This window comes from Heteronotia binoei, chromosome 16, assembly GCF_032191835.1.
Source record: "Heteronotia binoei isolate CCM8104 ecotype False Entrance Well chromosome 16, APGP_CSIRO_Hbin_v1, whole genome shotgun sequence".
Lineage (NCBI taxonomy): Eukaryota > Metazoa > Chordata > Lepidosauria > Squamata > Gekkonidae > Heteronotia > Heteronotia binoei.
In genome coordinates this window covers 47578779-47597093 of record NC_083238.1, presented here as the reverse complement: position 1 = coordinate 47597093, position 18315 = coordinate 47578779, and the positions used below count along the sequence as shown (strand labels likewise).

General features: G+C 45.8%; 1 protein-coding gene across 1 annotated transcript in view; it reads left to right on the top strand.

Annotated features, from left to right (window-relative positions):
• The window catches only part of NBEAL1 (neurobeachin like 1), a 175697-nt gene that overhangs the window by 75394 nt on the left and 81988 nt on the right, over positions 1-18315 (top strand). The window contains exons 11-14 of the mRNA XM_060257088.1: positions 4944-5030; positions 6525-6608; positions 11942-12040; positions 13080-13660. Coding sequence (XP_060113071.1) covers positions 4944-5030; positions 6525-6608; positions 11942-12040; positions 13080-13660 — 851 coding nt within the window. The remainder of the gene's footprint in view (positions 1-4943; positions 5031-6524; positions 6609-11941; positions 12041-13079; positions 13661-18315) is intronic.

The window sequence follows — 18315 nt, the reverse complement described above, 5'->3', positions numbered from 1 at the left end:
TGAAATCCAAGATCGTTTTGCAAAAGAAGGCGATGGCAAACCACCTCTTTTACTGTCTTACCTTGAAAACATTTGTAGTCACCGTAAATCTGCACTGACATCGTTTTAAACACACCTGTGGCTGGCATGGAAGGACATGAATTACAAGGATCTCCGTTTCTTCTCCTATTCGGCGCATCGTTCTATCCATGTATCCAGGGCTTTTTTTTTTTGTAGCAGGAACTCTTTTGCATATCAGACCACACACACCCTGATGTAGCCAATCCTCCTGGAGTTTACAGTAGGCCCTGTACTAAGAGCCCCATAAGCTCCTGGAGGGTTGGCTACATCAGGGGTGTGTGGAGGGTGTGTAATATGCAAAGGAGATCCTGCTAAAAAAAACAACCCTTTCATGTATCTTAGGTAAAGTTAGTCCCCTGTGCAAGCATCAGTCGTTTTCGACTCTGGAGTGATGTTGCTTTCACAACGTTTTCACAGCAGACTTTTTACGGGGTGGTTTGCCATTGCCTTCCCCAGTCCTCTACACTTTTCCCCCAGCAAGCTGGGGACTCATTTTACTGACCTCAGAAGGATGGAAGGCTGAGTCAACCTCAAACCGGCTACCTGAACCCAGCTTCCATTGGGATTGAACTCAGGTCGTGACCAGAGGGCTCCGACTGCAGTACTGCAGCTTTACCATTCTGCACCATGGGGCTCTTTCATGTGTCTTACGGTTCTGTATTAATTCCATTCATGTACTTGAAGCTGCTGAGTTTTTCTTTGAACAGTTCCCCCCCACCCACCCCGGTATAGAGTGAATAACAGAGAGATAACTTTATCGCTTCAGCTCAGCCATAGTGATCAACAAAATAATTATACAACTCACGGCCCGGTTGTTAACAGACCACGGACCGGTCCATGGTCTGGGGGTTGGGAACCCCTGATTTAGATAACAACAGCTAAATAGCACAGAGAGCCAAGAGTTGGATTATTTCATCCTTAGCTTTCTAATGGGTCGCAGACTTGTTCCTTCTTTGTTGGTCTTTACTGAATGGCTTATGGCAGGGGTGTTGAATTCATTTGTTATGAGGGCCGGATCTGACATAAATGAGAGCTTGAGGGGCCAGGCCATGTCAGGTTGGGCCAAGCCATGTCGGCTCAGGCCATATGTGTACCTATTTAAGATTAGGTAGCAGAGATAACACAGACAAACACAAATATATTTTTAAAAAAACTTAAAACATGCTTAAGGATGCTTTCTTTGTATTTCTCCCGTGGGATCCAGGAAACTGGGCAAAGGAAGCTCTGCCTCTTTCCTTCTTTCCCCAGGGGACTGGGAGGGAGGAACCTCAGCCAATGGAGAAAATAGAGGTTTTGCTCTGTAGCTCCTGAGCAATTGAGCTAGCCTTGCAGAGCAAGCTATTATGCAGAAGGAAACAAGATATAGGGAGAATGAAGCAGATGACAGCCAGTTGCTCGGGGGCCTGATAGGAGCCCTCCAGGGGCCTGATTTGGCCCCCAAACTCTTTCATTCTAGTCCTGTTCACTTGGCATATATGGAGTTTACACATTCATTGCTATGTGCTGGAACTGCATGAATTAGCCTTCAACAGGTAGAATAGGTTATTCCTTGTGTGCTGTAAATGGGTATGTCTAAAGAGTGTGATATGAAGAGTCCCTCATGGATGCATATAAAGCTTCTGCTGGTTTGGTTCGAACCTGTCCAATGGATGATGTTCAAAGTTCTCTAGAGTGGATGTGGAAGGTGTGTCAGGATCCCTGGTGAGAAGCGGGGTTTTGAAAAACTTTGGGCACACAACGGGGTTAATCAGGTTCACCATCCTGTGTATGTTTGAATATTTTGACCTATATTTATAATCTATAGCTTTTTAAAATAAAGGATTTATATTTGGAGGAGACCTGCAGTTCTTAGTAGGGATGGGCACAGTAGGGATGGAGCATGAATCTTAGTAGGGATGGAGCACGAATCACGATTCGTGCCTAAAATAACCCATTTGTAGGTTCCGAATTGGTTCGGGTACTCATCCTATGCATGTCTCGCAAAATGACTTGGTTTTTTGGTGATTCATCTGTGTTGTTATCAGTGGGGGATCTTCCTTGCGCGCCGTGACATACCTGGCATGACAACGTCACCTAGAAGTGATGTTATTGCACTGGGCATTTCACCAGGGGACACTCTCACTTGGAGAAAAAGCTCTATGGTTATCATAGAGTCCCCCCTCCCCAAGTGATAGTGTCCCTCTGGTGATGTGCCTGGAGCGATAACAACACTTCCCGGTGATGTCACCATGCATGGTATGTCGTGGTGCGTTGGTGCTTTTTAGCCCTCTTGGAGGGTCGTTTCACGTCTTCCCAAACCAAACGAACCAATGAACCATGATTTGTTCAGAAAATTAAAAAACAAACACGAAACGAACTGAACCACTGAATTGGACAAATGAACGAACCATGAAACAAAACAAACCACCATTTTCACATTCCATGCCCATCCCTAGTTCTTACTCTTGCACCTGCTTGCATGCAGTTCAATAGTTGCGTGATTTGAATCTGCTACATAGGCGTTTTAATAAGTAAGAAACTTCCAACTCCTGTATTTCCTTTTATGCAGTAGAACAGCATGTAATAATTTTCTTTTTCTTGTGTTGATGCCTTTGTGAAATTGTTCTGCAATATTGGCAAAACAGCGGTACAACTGCTTCGATGCGAAATCTCTGATGAAATGCTAACACTCTGTACGTGTGAACGATCGCCTCCTCATGTTCTGGACAGAGCTGGTTGTCTTTTCCTCAGTTGTGGCATATGTCAAATACATTTGCTCAAGCAACTTCAGAGCTTTTTGCTCATAAATCTGTTAGAGGCGTTCTCTCAAGAAAACGGAGAAGATGCCATTTTGCTTGTAGAAGCTGAGCCTTCCTGCCAGTCACTGTTATTAACTTTATCACTCCTCCTTGTGAAGTACAACTCAACAGATTTGTGTAGAAGGGCTTTAGCAGTGGATTGGGAAAAGTGTCACCCTCCCAATCCATCAACCACATTTACAAGGTTGGGAGTGAACTGTTCAGCTTGTTCACCCCCTTTTTCTAGCCATTCTCCATGTTGTCTGCCGTTTGCCTCAGTGACTGGGACTTTGGGTATATCTGTATATGTTCTGGCCCTGGTTAATGCTAATCAGGATTGCCATCTTAACCAAGATTAAGTTAAATTATTAGAATATTGGTGTTGTTGAGGAAAACCTGACTGCAACATCTGTTACCCCACTGATTCCCAGGGTTGATTTGGCCAATCTGGCTGGTCAGTTTGGTGTAGTGGTTAAGTGTGTGGACTCTTTCCTAGGAGAACTGTGTTTGATTCCCCACTCCTCCACTTGCAGCTGCTGGAATGGTCTTGGGTCAGCCATAGATCTTGTAGGAGTTGTCCTTGAAAGGGCAGCTTCTGGGAGAGTCCCACCTACCTCACAGGGTGTTGTGGGGGAGGAAGGTAAAGGAAATTGCGAGCTGCTCTGAGAGAGATTCAGAGTGAAGGGTGGGATATAAATCCAATATTATCTTCTTCTTCCTTGTGGGTCCCCCTTGAAGCCATGTGTTTGGTGGAAAAGGGCAACTATCCCCACACAGAAGAGGTGTGCCAGTCTTCGGTTAAGGGTATAAATAGCTACACCTAGGCTTTTTCCCCCCCTTTGGGAACACGGCAGAACAGAGTTCTGGAACCTCTTTGTGGAAACAAAATTTTCAGTGAATGTTTTAAAGTTCATGAGGGGCACCCATGTGTTTCTCCTTCACTTCCCTCTAGAGAGTTCCAGTACCTCTTTAAAAAAAAAAAAGCCCTGGCTACACCCCCCTTCTAGAACCTCTGGATAAGCTCAAGAATACTATTGGATTGGATTGGATATTGGCTTTATATCCCACCCTGTACTCTGAATCTCACAATCTCAGAGCGGTCACAATCTCCTTTACCTCCCCCCCCCGCCCACGCAACACACCCTGTGAGGTGAGTGGGGCTCAATGAGCTCTTACAGTAGCTGCTCTTTCAAGGACAACCCCTGCAAGAGCTACGGCTGACCCAAGGCCATTCCAGCAAGTGCAAGTGGAGGAGTGGGGAATCAAACCCAGTTCTCCCAGATAAGAGTCCGTGCACTTAACCACTACACCAAACTGGCTCTCTGTTGGAGATGTATACCTTAACCATGTTAAATTTTTTTGGGGGGGGGATTTACACCAAAAGCAAGCGGAAAGAGCTCACTTCTCATCTCTTAACAATGGTTAGAATATCAGGATGCTGGGTTGGATTGGATCCTTTGACTGTCTAATGCTCTATCACAGGGGTGGCCAACGGTAGCTCTCCAGATGTTTTTTGCCTACAACTCCCATCAGCCCCAGCCATTGGCCATGCTGGCTGGGGCTGATGAGAGTTGTAGGCAAAAAACATCTGGAGAGCTACTGTTGGCTCCCCTTGCTCTATCATCCTTCGGTGGAGAAAGATCTCCTTCGACAGAGGAAAGTCTTTCTATATTGGTGGAAGACTTGGTGTAGGGGAGTCATAGGATCCAATCCATTGTATTTGTATTGGCCGCTTACCTAACATGCATGCAGAAACTACAGAAAACCTCTTCCCGTTGGCTTATTAACACCATGCAGCTTTCCTTTTTAATTTGCGAAGAAGAAGATGAGAATATCCAGGTTCTAGCGATTCTCCTTTTGTGTCTCCGTAAACCCTGTGCCAGTTTCCTGCCTCTGCAATTTGCCTCTGTTGAGCTCACAGCAAAAACAACCCAGTGATAACTCAGCTGCAGAAGGTTTTTAGCACGACATGACTTTTGTTTGTTGCGCCTGTGGTGTTTACTGGCTGGCTGTCAGTCGGAATGATTCACCCTTGCCTCTGTCGTAGCAGCTGGAGGTCAGCTTTAACCCACCTGTTTCCATTCTTCTTATCTTTCATTTTAACAGCTCTTTTTAAGTGCTAACAATCAGGTGGTACACAAGAATGAGAAAGAACTTGCCAACCAGTTACTGACAGAAATGAATCAGGAACAGGTATCTTCCGCAAGCCTGCGTTTTGCTGTAGTTGAAGCCGAGGCGATCGGCGGGGTGGGCTGTTTCCTGTACTTTCCCTCGTCTGCCTTCCAGGCAACAATTAGGTGAATTTATGCCCAGAACAGTATTTGACTCCTAAATTCTTCTCATTTTTAATCAAGAAAAAGTCACAATCTTTTTTTTTTAAAGTGCCCTTGAGGCATAAATTATCCAGTCAGCTTTCATTTATCTGGTTTTCAAACAGAAGGAGGTTGAAGTACAGGAATAAAACTCCACTTTCCAACACTATCAACCTGGTGATGATTTATTAGCAAAACACCTCCCCCCTCCCTTCTCCCTGCTCCTTCTTACTTGTCTGAGCACTGTGGTGTGTTGGGCTTTAGGGCTTTGTGGAATCTGTGTGGCTGGATCTGATGTCTTGATTCTGTTGCCAAAAATCGAAATAAAAAAAGTTTACATGAAAATGGACAGACTGAATCTGGGAGGTTGGAAGCAACTGGTGGGATCTTTTAAAAAATATTTCCGTAGGTATCACAAGAATGCAAGAATGACAGTTCTTGTGTTACTTATTTAGAAATAAGACAAAACTTTTTAAAAATTGATTCTCCTTTAGAAACTCCAAACTGGAGAAATTAATGCATTTGTGAACCCCCAGTCCTAGCTAAATTAATTCATTAATAACCAAAATGATGATACTTTCCTTACCTAACATGGATCATTATTTTTTTTTACTCCTTTTCTGTTTTATTTTTGTTTTCATGAAATGCTCTATATTTGCAATACGTAGCTGAAGAGATTCACAAAACAATCTCCTGATTCAATGGCCAAATATTCCCAGTAACATCAGTGTCCACCAATAACATGAAGCCCCCCCCCCCGAGATGAAAGAATTGCAGAATTAGCATCTTGCAATGAAGATGAAGCCTTGTGCTGACCCTGTTCTCAATCCCCAGTTACTTTTTTTCGTGTGTGTGGTGAGAAAACTTGTGTGTTCTAGAACATGCACGGGGGATTGTCCCACCACGTAGCCCCATCCCACCACATAGCCCTGTCCCACGACGTAGCCCTGTCCCATGACGTAGCCCCATCCCACCACATAGCCCCATGCCCCATCAAAGATTGACTTCCAGGAAACCAGATAGTTGTATGTAAAGTTGATTTCCTGTTTTCTTGTAGCTCCCTCCCTCTTGAGATTGTCCATTAACAGCATGAGGCTCCTTTGTCAGTCCAGATTGTCTTAATGGGTACTCATGAGTGCTGTTTCTCCACCTCTTTCGGAAATTCGTGGCTATTCTTCTCTTGTGTCTTCTCTTTTGTAGGTTGTGGTGTCATAAGTACGTATCTGTAGGGGGAGATGATTGGGGTGGCATGTCGATGTTTTCATCCTGACAAGGAAGCACTGGGTGGGGTGTGGCCTTCAAAGTCCGAGTGCGCCATATGTGTACGGGTATGCGTTAGTGTACGTTATGTCTTTCCATCTTGTGCTGATTTCAGGTGTTTCAGGGGCAACTCGACCGCTTGGCGGTGTCCGCCATTCAGGCCCTGACAGCAGTGATGCTGAAGTCTCCAGCTGCTAAGGTGAGCAAGGACTCCTTAAACGCTAATGTGAGAAGCTACCTTGTACAATGTGAATTCTGATTTACTGTATGTTTCACCCCTAACTACGGTTGCCAATTCAAGAAATATCGGGGGTGGAGCCAGGAGCAAGGTTCTGACAAGCATCATGGAACTCCTTGGTTTCTTCCCAGCCCACACAAATTCTGAAATTTTTCTTCGCCATTTATCAAATTGTTTACTATCTTTCACAATGGGAATAGTTTGAAACAAATACATTATTCTTGGTAGAATATTCATTTTAATTGCAGCTATTCTACCCAGCAATGACAAATTAAGTTTATTCCATTTTAACATATCTTCATCCATTTTACGCCATAGCTTCTCATAATTATTTTTAAACACATCAATATTCTTCATTGTTATCTCCATACCCAAATACTTTACCTTGGAGGTAACTTCACAGCCCGGCCTTGTAATTTTATTTTAAAAACAAAATAACGTAAAAGGGATAGAGAAAGGAAGAAAAGGATTATATAGGGATTATTTATTTATAATTTAAATTTATAGACTGCCTTTCCCCTGAGTACACATGGCTCTGGGCAGTGAACAACATAAATGATAAAAACATTCATAGATGATAAAGCAGTTTAAATAATGCATAGATAAAAATAGTGTTGTAGATCCAGAATATATTAAACAAAGGAGTGTAGAAATACTTCTCCCCCAACATCCCCTTCATTAGAATTTTAAAGACATTTTCTACAATAGAACACAGTAGGAGTCAAATTGCACCTTTAACACCAGCAAAGTTTTATTCAGAATGTAAGCTTTCGTGTGCTCTAAGCACACTTCTTCAGACGAGGAATCAGGTACAGTGAGCAGAGCTACATATAGCTGTGGTTTAGAATGCAAAATGGTACAAATTTAAGATCCAGTGACAGAATAGGCCAGCATGGCTGCCCACTTGGATCTATTTTCTGCAATAGGTTCATCATTAATAACATATTCTGTATTGCATATTTCGCCATTACTGCGTACTAGCTGTGACTTTTAATATACCAAAGCTAAAGAGAAATCTATTATCTATCTGGCAATGAAAGTAAAAGATAAGGAATATTTTGTTCAAAATCCACTTTGTTATACATTTATATTCAAAACTTGTTCTTTTTCTGTGTTATACTACATTTGTATGCTTTACAATACATTTATGGATCATTTTAAAACTTTCATTCTAAGTTTATCTCCTGCTTGCATAATAGACACGGCATCTCTTCTCAGATTTTGAACTGGATCTGTTCCTCAAATAAGTTTGAACTGGATCTGTTCCTCATACGAGAGGCTTACTCCTTTAGGGCACTTCCGGCCCCAGAGATTCCAGGCATAGAATGTGTTGGCCTGATGTGGGATGTTGGGGAGGGGTTGGCGATCTGGCTGGTGTACCGACCGCCTAACGCACCGGCCAGCGCCTTACCGTCCCTGGTGGAGGCCGCGGCGGGCTGGGCGTTGGAGCACCCAAGGCTTTTGGTCTTGGGTGACTTCAATGTTCATGCTGACGACGCGGCCTCCAGCCAGGCGACGGACCTGGTGTCATCCATGGCGACACTAGGACTCTCCCAGGTTATTACAACGCCCACTCATCAGGCGGGACACATGTTAGACCTGGTCTTTGCGGCCGGAATACCAGTGACTGATATTGCAATGGAAGCAGTGCCATGGTCAGATCACTTTGCCCTTAAGGCCCGTGTGGGAGTGTCACCCAAAACCTGTTTAGGCGGAGAGCGTATTTTAGCTCACCCGCGGAGCCAGATGGACCCGGAACGGTTCCTAACGGCTCTTCGGGACACCTGGCCTGCTGGCGACTCCCTGGATGATCTGGTAGAGTCCTGGAACGATGGGCTCTCCAGGGCCATCGAGGAGGTCGCACCCAAGCGCCCTCTGCGTTCCCGCCCGAAGCCATCGCCCTGGTTCAACCAGGGGCTGCGGCAACAAAAGCGGGGACTCAGACGGCTAGAGAGGCAATGGCGGCGTACTCGAGACGAAGTGACCCGAACATCTTATAGAGAGAATTTGAAGGCCTATGAGATGGCAATCAAAGCCGCAAAGAAAGCGTTCTTTGCGGCTAAGATTGCGTCCGCAACTTCGCGCCCGGCCCAATTGTTCGACATAATTAGAGGACTTACAACACTGCCGCAAGGCAGACCAAATTCTATTGAATTGGAAATAGGCTGTGAGGCTTTTGCGAAATTTTTTGTGGATAAAATCGCGTCACTCCGCCCCGACTCCCCTGCCAATTTTGAGACAGTTAGTGAACCCGAGGCTCCGAGCCTGTCTTCGGATTATACGCTGGATGACTTCGACCCCCTCAGCCTGGAGGAAGTTGACAGGATACTCTTAGCTGCTCGCCCAACTACCTGTAAATTGGACCCATGCCCTTCCTGGCTTATTAAATCTTGCCAGGGTGACCTTAGATATCCTATACGGGATATCATAAATAGATCCCTGAGGGAAGGGCACTTTCCAACGCCACTCAAAGAGGCCGTGGTCCGTCCCCTCTTAAAGAAACCATCTTTAGACCCGGCCCAATTGGCACACTATCGGCCGGTCTCAAATTTGCCCTTTTTGGGCAAACTTATTGAGAGGGCAGTGGCGATGCAGCTGCAGACCTTCCTGGAGGATGCTTCCATCCTTGATCCATTCCAGTCCGGCTTTCGCCCGGGACATGGGACAGAGACGGTGCTGGTCGCCCTAATGGATGACCTTCAACGGCATCTGGATCGGGGCGGCTCGGCGGTGCTGATGTTGCTGGACCTGTCGGCGGCGTTCGACACGGTCGACCATCGGCTACTGAAGGGTCGCCTCGCCGACGCAGGGATTCAGGGGTTGGCTTTACAGTGGCTTTCCTCTTTCCTTGAAGGTCGGGGACAAAGGGTCGCAGTTGGGGGGGAGCTGTCCCGGAGGTGCACACTTGACTGTGGTGTGCCCCAAGGGGCGGTTCTCTCCCCGATGTTATTTAACATCTATATGCGACCTGTTGCCCAGATTGCCCGAAGGTACGGGCTAGGGTGTCATCAGTATGCTGATGACACCCAGCTCTATCTATTGATGGACGGCCAGCCGACCTGCGTCCCGGAAAATCTAGACCGGGCATTATATGCCGTGGCTGAATGGCTCAGACTGAGCGGGCTGAAGCTTAATCCTGCGAAGACAGAGGTCCTTTGCTTGGGTCGCCGTGGTCCGGAAGGGGGAATCCCCCTACCAGCCTTTGACGGTGCGCCGCTGATAGCGGCGGACAGGGTCAGGAGCTTGGGGGTGCTGTTGGAGCCTTCCCTAAAGATGGAGGCTCAGATAGCAGCCGCTGCCAAGTCCGCGTTTTTTCATCTTAGGCGGGCAAGGCAGTTGGCCCCCTTTTTGGAGCGCGACGACCTAGCAACAGTGATCCATGCCACGGTCACCTCGAGGTTAGACTACTGTAATGCCCTCTACATGGGGCTGCCCCTGTCCCGAACTCGGAAATTGCAGCTGGTGCAGAATGCCGTGGCCCGGCTGTTATTGGGTCTCCCAAAGCGGGAACACATTCAGCCGGGTCTTCGGACCCTGCACTGGCTTCCAGTAATATACCGAGTCCGGTACAAGGTGCTGGTTATCACCTTTAAAGCCCTATATGGCTTGGGACCTGTCTACCTGAAGGACCGTCTTTCCCCGCACGTTCCCCAGAGAGTACTGAGGTCGGGAACACAAAATCTCCTTACTATCCCTGGGCCGAAGGAAGCCCGTTTGAAGTCCACCAGAGAAAGGGCTTTCTCTGTTATGGCCCCTACATGGTGGAATCAGCTGCCGGAAGAGGTGAGGGCCCTGCGGGACCTTGTTCAGTTCCGCAGGGCCTGTAAGACGACCCTCTTCCGGCTAGCCTATAACTAGCTTGAGAATTTTAATGTAACTTGCTGGATTTCTTTTATATACAGTTGAAATATTTATTAATGTGTATTAATAACTAAGGTTTTATCTGTTTTATCTGTTTTATCTGGTTTAAATACGGATCCCTTTATATGTTTAATTATTGTAATTTTGTTGGATCTACTATTGGAAGCCGCCCTGAGCCACTTGTGGGAAGGGCGGGATATAAATCTTAAATAAATAAATAAATAAAAGTTGTTAATTTCGCCTTACATTTTTTTCAACACTTATTTCCTCTCCCTAGGAATGTTTATTAGATGCCATGAGAGACTTTCAGAGAATGCCATGTTTCATACCACCACAGGCAAGCTGGATAGGTGCTTTGCCCTGGCGTGAAACATCTAGAATGCAACATTATCCTCCTCAGTTAGTTCTTAGTCAGAGGATAATGGCAGCATTGTTTGGCTCTGGTCGCAACTATGTGCTTAGCCAAGGAATCAATGTTTCATTCAGGTTTTATGGCTTTAAGGTTGAGGGCTTTATGAAGCACTGAAACTTTTTTTTTTTTTTGGCTTTCTCTGAAGGGTTGTTCACGGGAATTAAATTGTGTCAAGTTTTGCTGTAGCTAGAGGAAAAAAGGTGAAATGAAATTGCTGAGCAGTCAGGTTAAAACGGATAAAAGGAAGTACTTCTTCAGCCAAAGGGTGATTAACATGTGGAATTCACTGCCACAAGAGGTGGTGGCGGCTACAAGCATAGCCAGCTTCAAGAGGGGATTGGATAAAAATATGGAGCCAGAGGTCCATCAGTGGCTATTAGCCACAGTATATATGTGTATGTATGTATGTATATATATATATATATATATATATATATATATATATATATATATATATATATATATATATATATATATATATATATGTGTGTGTGTGTGTGTGTATGTGTGTGTATGTGTGTATATATATATACACACACACACACACACACACACACACATATTGGCCACTGTGTTGGACTGGATGGGCCATTGGCCTGATCCAACATGGCTTCTCTTACGTTCTTATGTCAAAATGAGTTCTTAGTACTTAGTGCTTATTTCTTGTGTAACCTTTTTATGCACACCCAGGGAAATGTTGTTTGCTGCAGTTTTTCTCCAGACCAGTCAGTGATCCTGGATAATTTTTTTTTGGCCATCTTCTGGGCTTGGAGCAGGGGTCACTGGGTGTGTGTGACCCACTGGCCTCACTGATGGACCTCCTGATGGCACCTGGGTTTTTTGGCCACTGTGTGACACAGAGTGTTGGACTGGATGGGCCATTGGCCTGATCCAACATGGCTTCTCTTATGTATGGGGGGAAGGTATTTGTAAATTCGATGAGTTTTTAAAGTTATAATATGGTCATATGAGGTAAGCCACATATTTATTATACCAACTTTGTAAATTTTTTACTGTGTAGGAAGTGTTTAAGGAACGGATCGGTTATGCTCATATATTTGAAGTCCTCAAATCGATGGGCCAGCCTTCACGGGAATTACTTGAAGAGCTTATGAACATGGTGAGAAAGAGAGATTTGTTTTGAGTACCTTTTTATGAGAGGTGACTGTCATAGATCTCTGGCTCAAACTTCAGGACTCCAGCTGACCCTGTTTCTCCTTTTCTTGCAAAAAAAATTAAGCTAATGGTTGTATAAGTTTTTCTCCTTCTATGAGATTATCCCAAGCAGTGTAGTGCAGACTATCCCCAAAAGAATATTAATATTACAACTTCACTGCTGTCTTGTGTTTCATGGATTCTCGACCCTACCATTTACGGTGTCACTTAACCATCTGCCCACTGAAAGACAGAAGGGCAAGCATCTAAATTAGGGGTGTCAAACTCATTTGTTATGTGGGCCAGATCTGACATAAATGAGACCTTGTTGGGCCAGGCCATGTCGGGTTCCTATTTAATATTAGGTAGCAGAGATATACACTTTTTAAAGGACAGAGACAAACATCATTAAAGACTTAAAACATCCTTAAAACATTAGCACTCGGTCTTAAAGGTGCTTTATTTGTATTTCTCCTATGGGATTCAGGGAACTGGGCAAAGGAAGCTCTGGCTCTTTCCTTCCTTCCTCAGGGGACAGGGGAGGGAGAAGCCTCAGCCAATAGAAGGGAGAGAGGTTTGGCTCAGTAGCTCTGCTGTGCGATTGAGAGAGCCTGCAAAAACAGCTGCCTCTCTTCCCTTCCTCCCCAAAAGAGGAGCCTCAGCCAATAGAGAAAATAGAGGTTTTGCTCTGTAGCTCCTGTGTGTTTGAGCAAGCCTTGCAAAGCAAGCTGTTATACAGAAGGAAGCAAGAGAGAGGGAGAATGAAGCAGATGACAGCCAGTTGCTCAGGGGCCTGATAGGAGCCCTCTGGAGGCCTGATTTGCCCGCTGGGGCACATGTTTGACACCCCTGAAAAGAAACAGGCTCCAGCCGTCGGAAAACACATAATAAATCTGTTAGTTTAAGTGACCAGAGAACTGTTGCTTTGAGTTTCCCTGGATGGCTTTGAGCCTATGTCTGTGCCCTTTACCAGCTAGCAATCATTGCGTTTGCCTTTCCTGAAGGCTGTTGAAGGTGACCACACGTCCGTCGGCCTTTTGGGCATAAGCAACGTCCAGCCTTTGTTGCTGCTGATTCAGTGGCTTCCTGAACTGGAGTCGCACGACCTTCAGGTCTTCGTCTCGAACTGGCTAAAGCGAATCTGCTGCATCAACCGGCAGAGCCGTGCGATGTGCGTCAACACGAACATGGTCATCCGCATCATCGAGACGCTCGGCGGGCACTCTATGCTCCACGGGGCATGCGCCGAAAACCTGATCGCTCTCTTGGGGTCTTTGGGGAGCCAGTCTATGAGCTCTGAAGAACTGCACGAGCTCATCAGGCTACTGAGGACTACGGACCCAAAGCAGGCTCATCCTTACGTTGTCCCCGTGATGCGTGCAATTCTCACTATGGCCCGAAAGCAAGGACTGGACAACGCCTTGCAGTATTTTGACCTCTCCCATAGCATGGCGGGCATTGCGGTGCCACCCATCCAGAGGTGGCCAGGTTCTGCCTTTTCCTTCAGTGCTTGGCTATGCCTGGACCAAGACCAAGTGAACCCTGGTGCCAATAGCAAGGGTGGCAAGAGGAAACAACTGTACAGGTAAATTGGGAGGGAAGGAACCGGGGGCATTTGCTAGGCAGTGAGAGACTGAATTCTTCCTTGGTTTATGTCTTCTTTGGTCATGCTTGTTTGAATCCTGGTGCATTGTTCACAGCCAATTGGTGCTGACTTTCTACTGTATTGGGGGAACTTTGTGACGAGAGAAAGTGTGTTCCCTGTGATTCAGAAAGATTGGGAAGAAGTAGAGAACAGGTTGACTTCAGCATGAGATGGGGATCAATGTAAGTCCAGGGAGGAAAAATGTCTGGGGAGGGGGGGGTGGAATTAAGCTGTACATTGGTAGAATATTGAACAAGTCCTGGAACTTGAGGGAGGGAATTTCCTTCCTTCCTACCCCATCACCCACCTATTTGCTTTGTCTTCCCTTCAGTTCACCTCTACTTCTGCACCCACTAAGGGTGGATGTGCCATTATTAGCACCTTTTCTGGCAACTGTGTGACAGAGTGTTGGACCAATTGGATGGGCCATTGCCCTAATCCAACATGGCTTCTCTTATGTTCTTATTATGACCACCAGGAAAATTCCTGGTGGGCTAGTGGCTTGGGGGGAACCTCTTCTGAGCCCCCCTTCCCAGTGAAGAGGCTAGCCTTGTGGAGTTTGAGCCACTGCCAGGCAACTTGTGCAGTAATGGCCTCCTTGCCTGCCTGGCAGGTCCGTAGCTAACCGGGGGACCCTCACTCCCCACCCCAGAGCTGCCCCTCCCCTCCTCCTGCATGATTTAAGTTGCACAGGAGGGGTGCCCAGGAGCAGCCACTGGCCTTCCTACACCATTTAAAAGGCCCACCAATCAGCAAATTGGCTGGGCCTTTAAATCATGCAGAAGGGGCAGCTGCTGCTTTTGGCTTGTATGCCCTTCCCACACAATTTAAATTGTGCCAGAGGGGGGACGGAGAGGGGCAGTCCCCACCTCTCCAGCTTCCTGCTCTTGCCCCCGGTCCCCTCCCACTGTGCCCCCCACAGCCCCTTTCTCTCATGCCCCCTAGCTATGGAGCTGCTGCCTGGTCTGGGTGGTGTGTGTCATACTGGGCTGCATCATTGCTATGCGACTCACCTGGGCTGGCCAGGTGAAGTGGGCACTAAAGCATGACTTATCCAGTGATGTTGCAGCTAAGGTGTGCACTGTTGGTGACTTACCTGGGCTAGGATGGGCCTTCTTTGATCAGAGGGGTGTGGTGAGGGTCAGTGCCCTTTCCTAGGCCATTTTATCCTCGTGTTCCACATCTGTCACTCCGCCTCTCCCCAGTTTCCCTGCTTGTCCTGCCTACCTGCTACTACTTTTCCCCCACCCACCTCAACTCATCTCCAGCCTGAAAACTTGAATACATTAGAGCCAAAGTCTGGTAAGGTAGCCTGGGAAGATCTTGGCAGCCAATGTGGCTGCCTAGGCAATCCAGAATGGCTAAGAGAGCCAGTTTGGTGTAGTGGTTAAGTGTGTGGACTCTTGTCTGGGAGAACCGGGTTTGATTCCCCACTCCTCCACTTGCAGCTGCTGGAATGGCCTTGGGTCAGCCATAGCTCTGGCAGAGGTTGTCCTTGAAAGGGCAGCTGCTGCAAGAGCTCTCAGCCCTACCTACCTCACAGGGTGTTTGTTGTGGGGGAGGAAGGTAAAAAGGAGATTGTGACCACTCTGAGATTCAGAGTATAGGGCAGGATATAAATCCAATATCGTCAAAATGTATTGTGGGATCGCAGCACTTTTAAATTGTTTTGTTTATTCCTTCCACTTTTGAGTTCTCATGTTCTTTTGCAAACTCAGAGGCACCATCGTGTTTGCAATAGCATGTCCCTAATCCTGGGTGGCCTCATGGTGTGGATTTTTTGATCCATATAGTGGGCTTATTATTTTATTGCAGGGCTTTTTTTGTAGGAAAAGCCCAGCAGGAACTCTTTTACATGTTAGGTCACACACCCTGACATCACCATTGCTTCATAGAGGGCTATTCTTGTGGGAAAAGCCCAGCAGGAACTCATTTGAATATTAGGCCACACCCCCTGATGCCAAGCCAGCCGGAACTGGGTTCCTGTGTGTTCCTGCTCAAAAAAGCCCTGATTAGCGCACTGTTTGTTGATAAAGGTTATTGGGCTCTTAGGTGTTCTCCCATTCATGACCAGGGAGTCATAGCTTAGTTTTAAATAACGCTACAGTATGAGAGCCTTTCAGACCAGGTGATCATCCTGTCCAGTTGCCAATTTTCTTCTCTAGGTACATTTTTGTACTGTTGAAGCTGTGTTTATGTAAAAGCGCCTTCGTTTACTTGGTCGAGTAGTTCTAAAATAGTCATCCAAGGCCAATATGTGAATTATGGGCCCTTAAATGAGCAGGAAGTGATAAGTGCCAATAAGGTGCCCTGAGCAAAATTGGTGGACCATAGTTCTGAGATAGTGCAAATCCCCAACACATAAAGAAGTTAGTTTGAGTTTAATCTGTTGTTCCAGAATGGGTATGTCACCTATAAACAGAGAGAGGGTTAACTAACAGAGCTAGAAGTATTTATTTGTTGGTACAAAAAGGTCTATAAAAATTAGAAAGAAGTGTGCAGAATATTTCTGATGTTGTATCTGCAGTGGCAACGGAAATATTTCTGTTGTGGGCAGTGCTCCTTCTAAGCTGTGGAGTTTTGTGAGCAAAATTCTACTTTGTGAGTTTCTGGCAGGGCTTTTTTTTTGAGCAGGAACACAGTTCCAGCTGGCTTGGCATCAGGGGTGTGGCCTTATATGCAAATGAGTTTCTATTTAAAAATCCCTGTGTGAAACAAAGGTGACATCAGGGGGCATGGCCTAATATGCCAATGAGTTCCTGCTGGGCTTTTTCTACCAAAAAGCCCTGCCTACCGGCATTAAAGTTGTGAGCTATTGCATAAATTAGTTAGCTCTGGGGCCATTTTTCCAGAGGTAAGACAAAAATGTGTGAGCTAGAGGCTAAAAAACTGAGCTAGCTCACACTAACTCAGCTTAGAGGGAAGACTGGTTGTGGGCCACCTAATGATGCAGTTGTCTTTTTTTATTCATGGCCTGATCTCTAAAACTCACTTGGGCTTGGGATAGGCTGCCTTCAAAATATCTCTTGTTCCTTTCCCACTTAACATCCACTTAAAAACAAACAAATTACTAGCATAATTTTTGTTGTTGTTGTTTAGTGACTGGAAGAGATGACTGAGTCATTTTCTTGTAGGACAAAGTTTACGTCCAGTGGCACATTTAAGACCAACACAGTTTTATTCAAGGTATAAATTTTGTGCATATGCAAACCTTCTTCAGAGCAACGTGGTCTTAAAAGGTACCACTGGACTCAAAATCCATTCTGCCACTTCAGACCGACACGGCCACCCACCTGAATTCGTTTTTTGTATGAAACAGAACAGCCCGGTTGATTTCTATTATTACTCTTGGGATTTAGTATAGAAGCTAATGAAAGGGTGCCATCTACTGCAAAATGTATGTGTATTTGTATGAGGCAACATCCTAAACCTGTGTCTAAGCTTCCATTTTCAAAGTCTGAGGAAACTGAGTAAGAGGGTAGCCTTCTGCCCGTTGCAGGGAAGGGCTACATCTCCTGAAGGGGGAGCTGTCAAAATCAAGATGGTGACCCTGTTATGAAAGATAATTTTACAAAATCATAAAGGCCACTCTTTCCGGGAAACTACAGGCCAGTCAGTCTGATTTCAATACCGGGAAAGTTGGTAGAAACCATTATCAAGGACAGAATGAGTAGGCACATTGATGAACACGAGTTATTGAGGAAGACTCAGCATGGGTTCCGTAAGGGAAGATCTTGCCTCCCTAACCTGTTACATTTCTTTGAGGGGGTGAACAAACATGTGGACAAAGGAGACCCGATAGATATTGCTTACCTTGACTTCCAGAAAGCTTTTGATAAAGTTCCTCATCAAAGGCTCCTTAGTAAGCTCGAGAGTCATGGAGTAAAAGGACAGGTCCTCTTGTGGATCAAAAACTGGCTAATTAATAGGAAACAGAGTGAGTATAAATGGGCAGTCTTCGCAGTGGAAGACGGTAAGCAGTGAAGTGCCGCAGGGCTCAGCACTGGGTCCCATGCTCTTTAACTTGTTCATAAATGATTTGGAGTTGAGAGTAAGCAGTGAAGTGGCCAAGTTTGCAGATGACACTAAATTGTTCAGGGTGGTGAGAACCAGAGAGGATTATGAGGAACTCCAAAGGGATCTGTTGAGGCTGGGTGAGTGGGTGTCAACGTGGCAGGTGAGGTTCAATGTGGCCAAGTGCAAAGTAATGCACATTGGGGCCAAGAATCCCAGCTACAAATACAAGTTGATGGGGTGTGAACTGGCAGAGACTGATCAAGAGAGAGATCTTGGGGTCGTGGTAGATAACTCACTGAAAATGTCAAGACAGTGTGCGATTGCAATAAAAAAGGCCAACGTCATGCTGGGAATTATTAGGAAGAGAATTGAAAACAAATCAGCCAGTATCATAATGCCCCTGTATAAATCGATGGTGCGGTCTCATTTGGAATACTGTGTGCAATTCTGGTCACCGCACCTCAAAAAGGATATTATAGCATTGGAAAAAGTGCAGAAAAGGGCAACTAGAATGATTAAAGGTTTGGAACACTTTCCCTATGAAGAAAGGTTAAAATGCTTGGGGCTCTTTAGCTTGG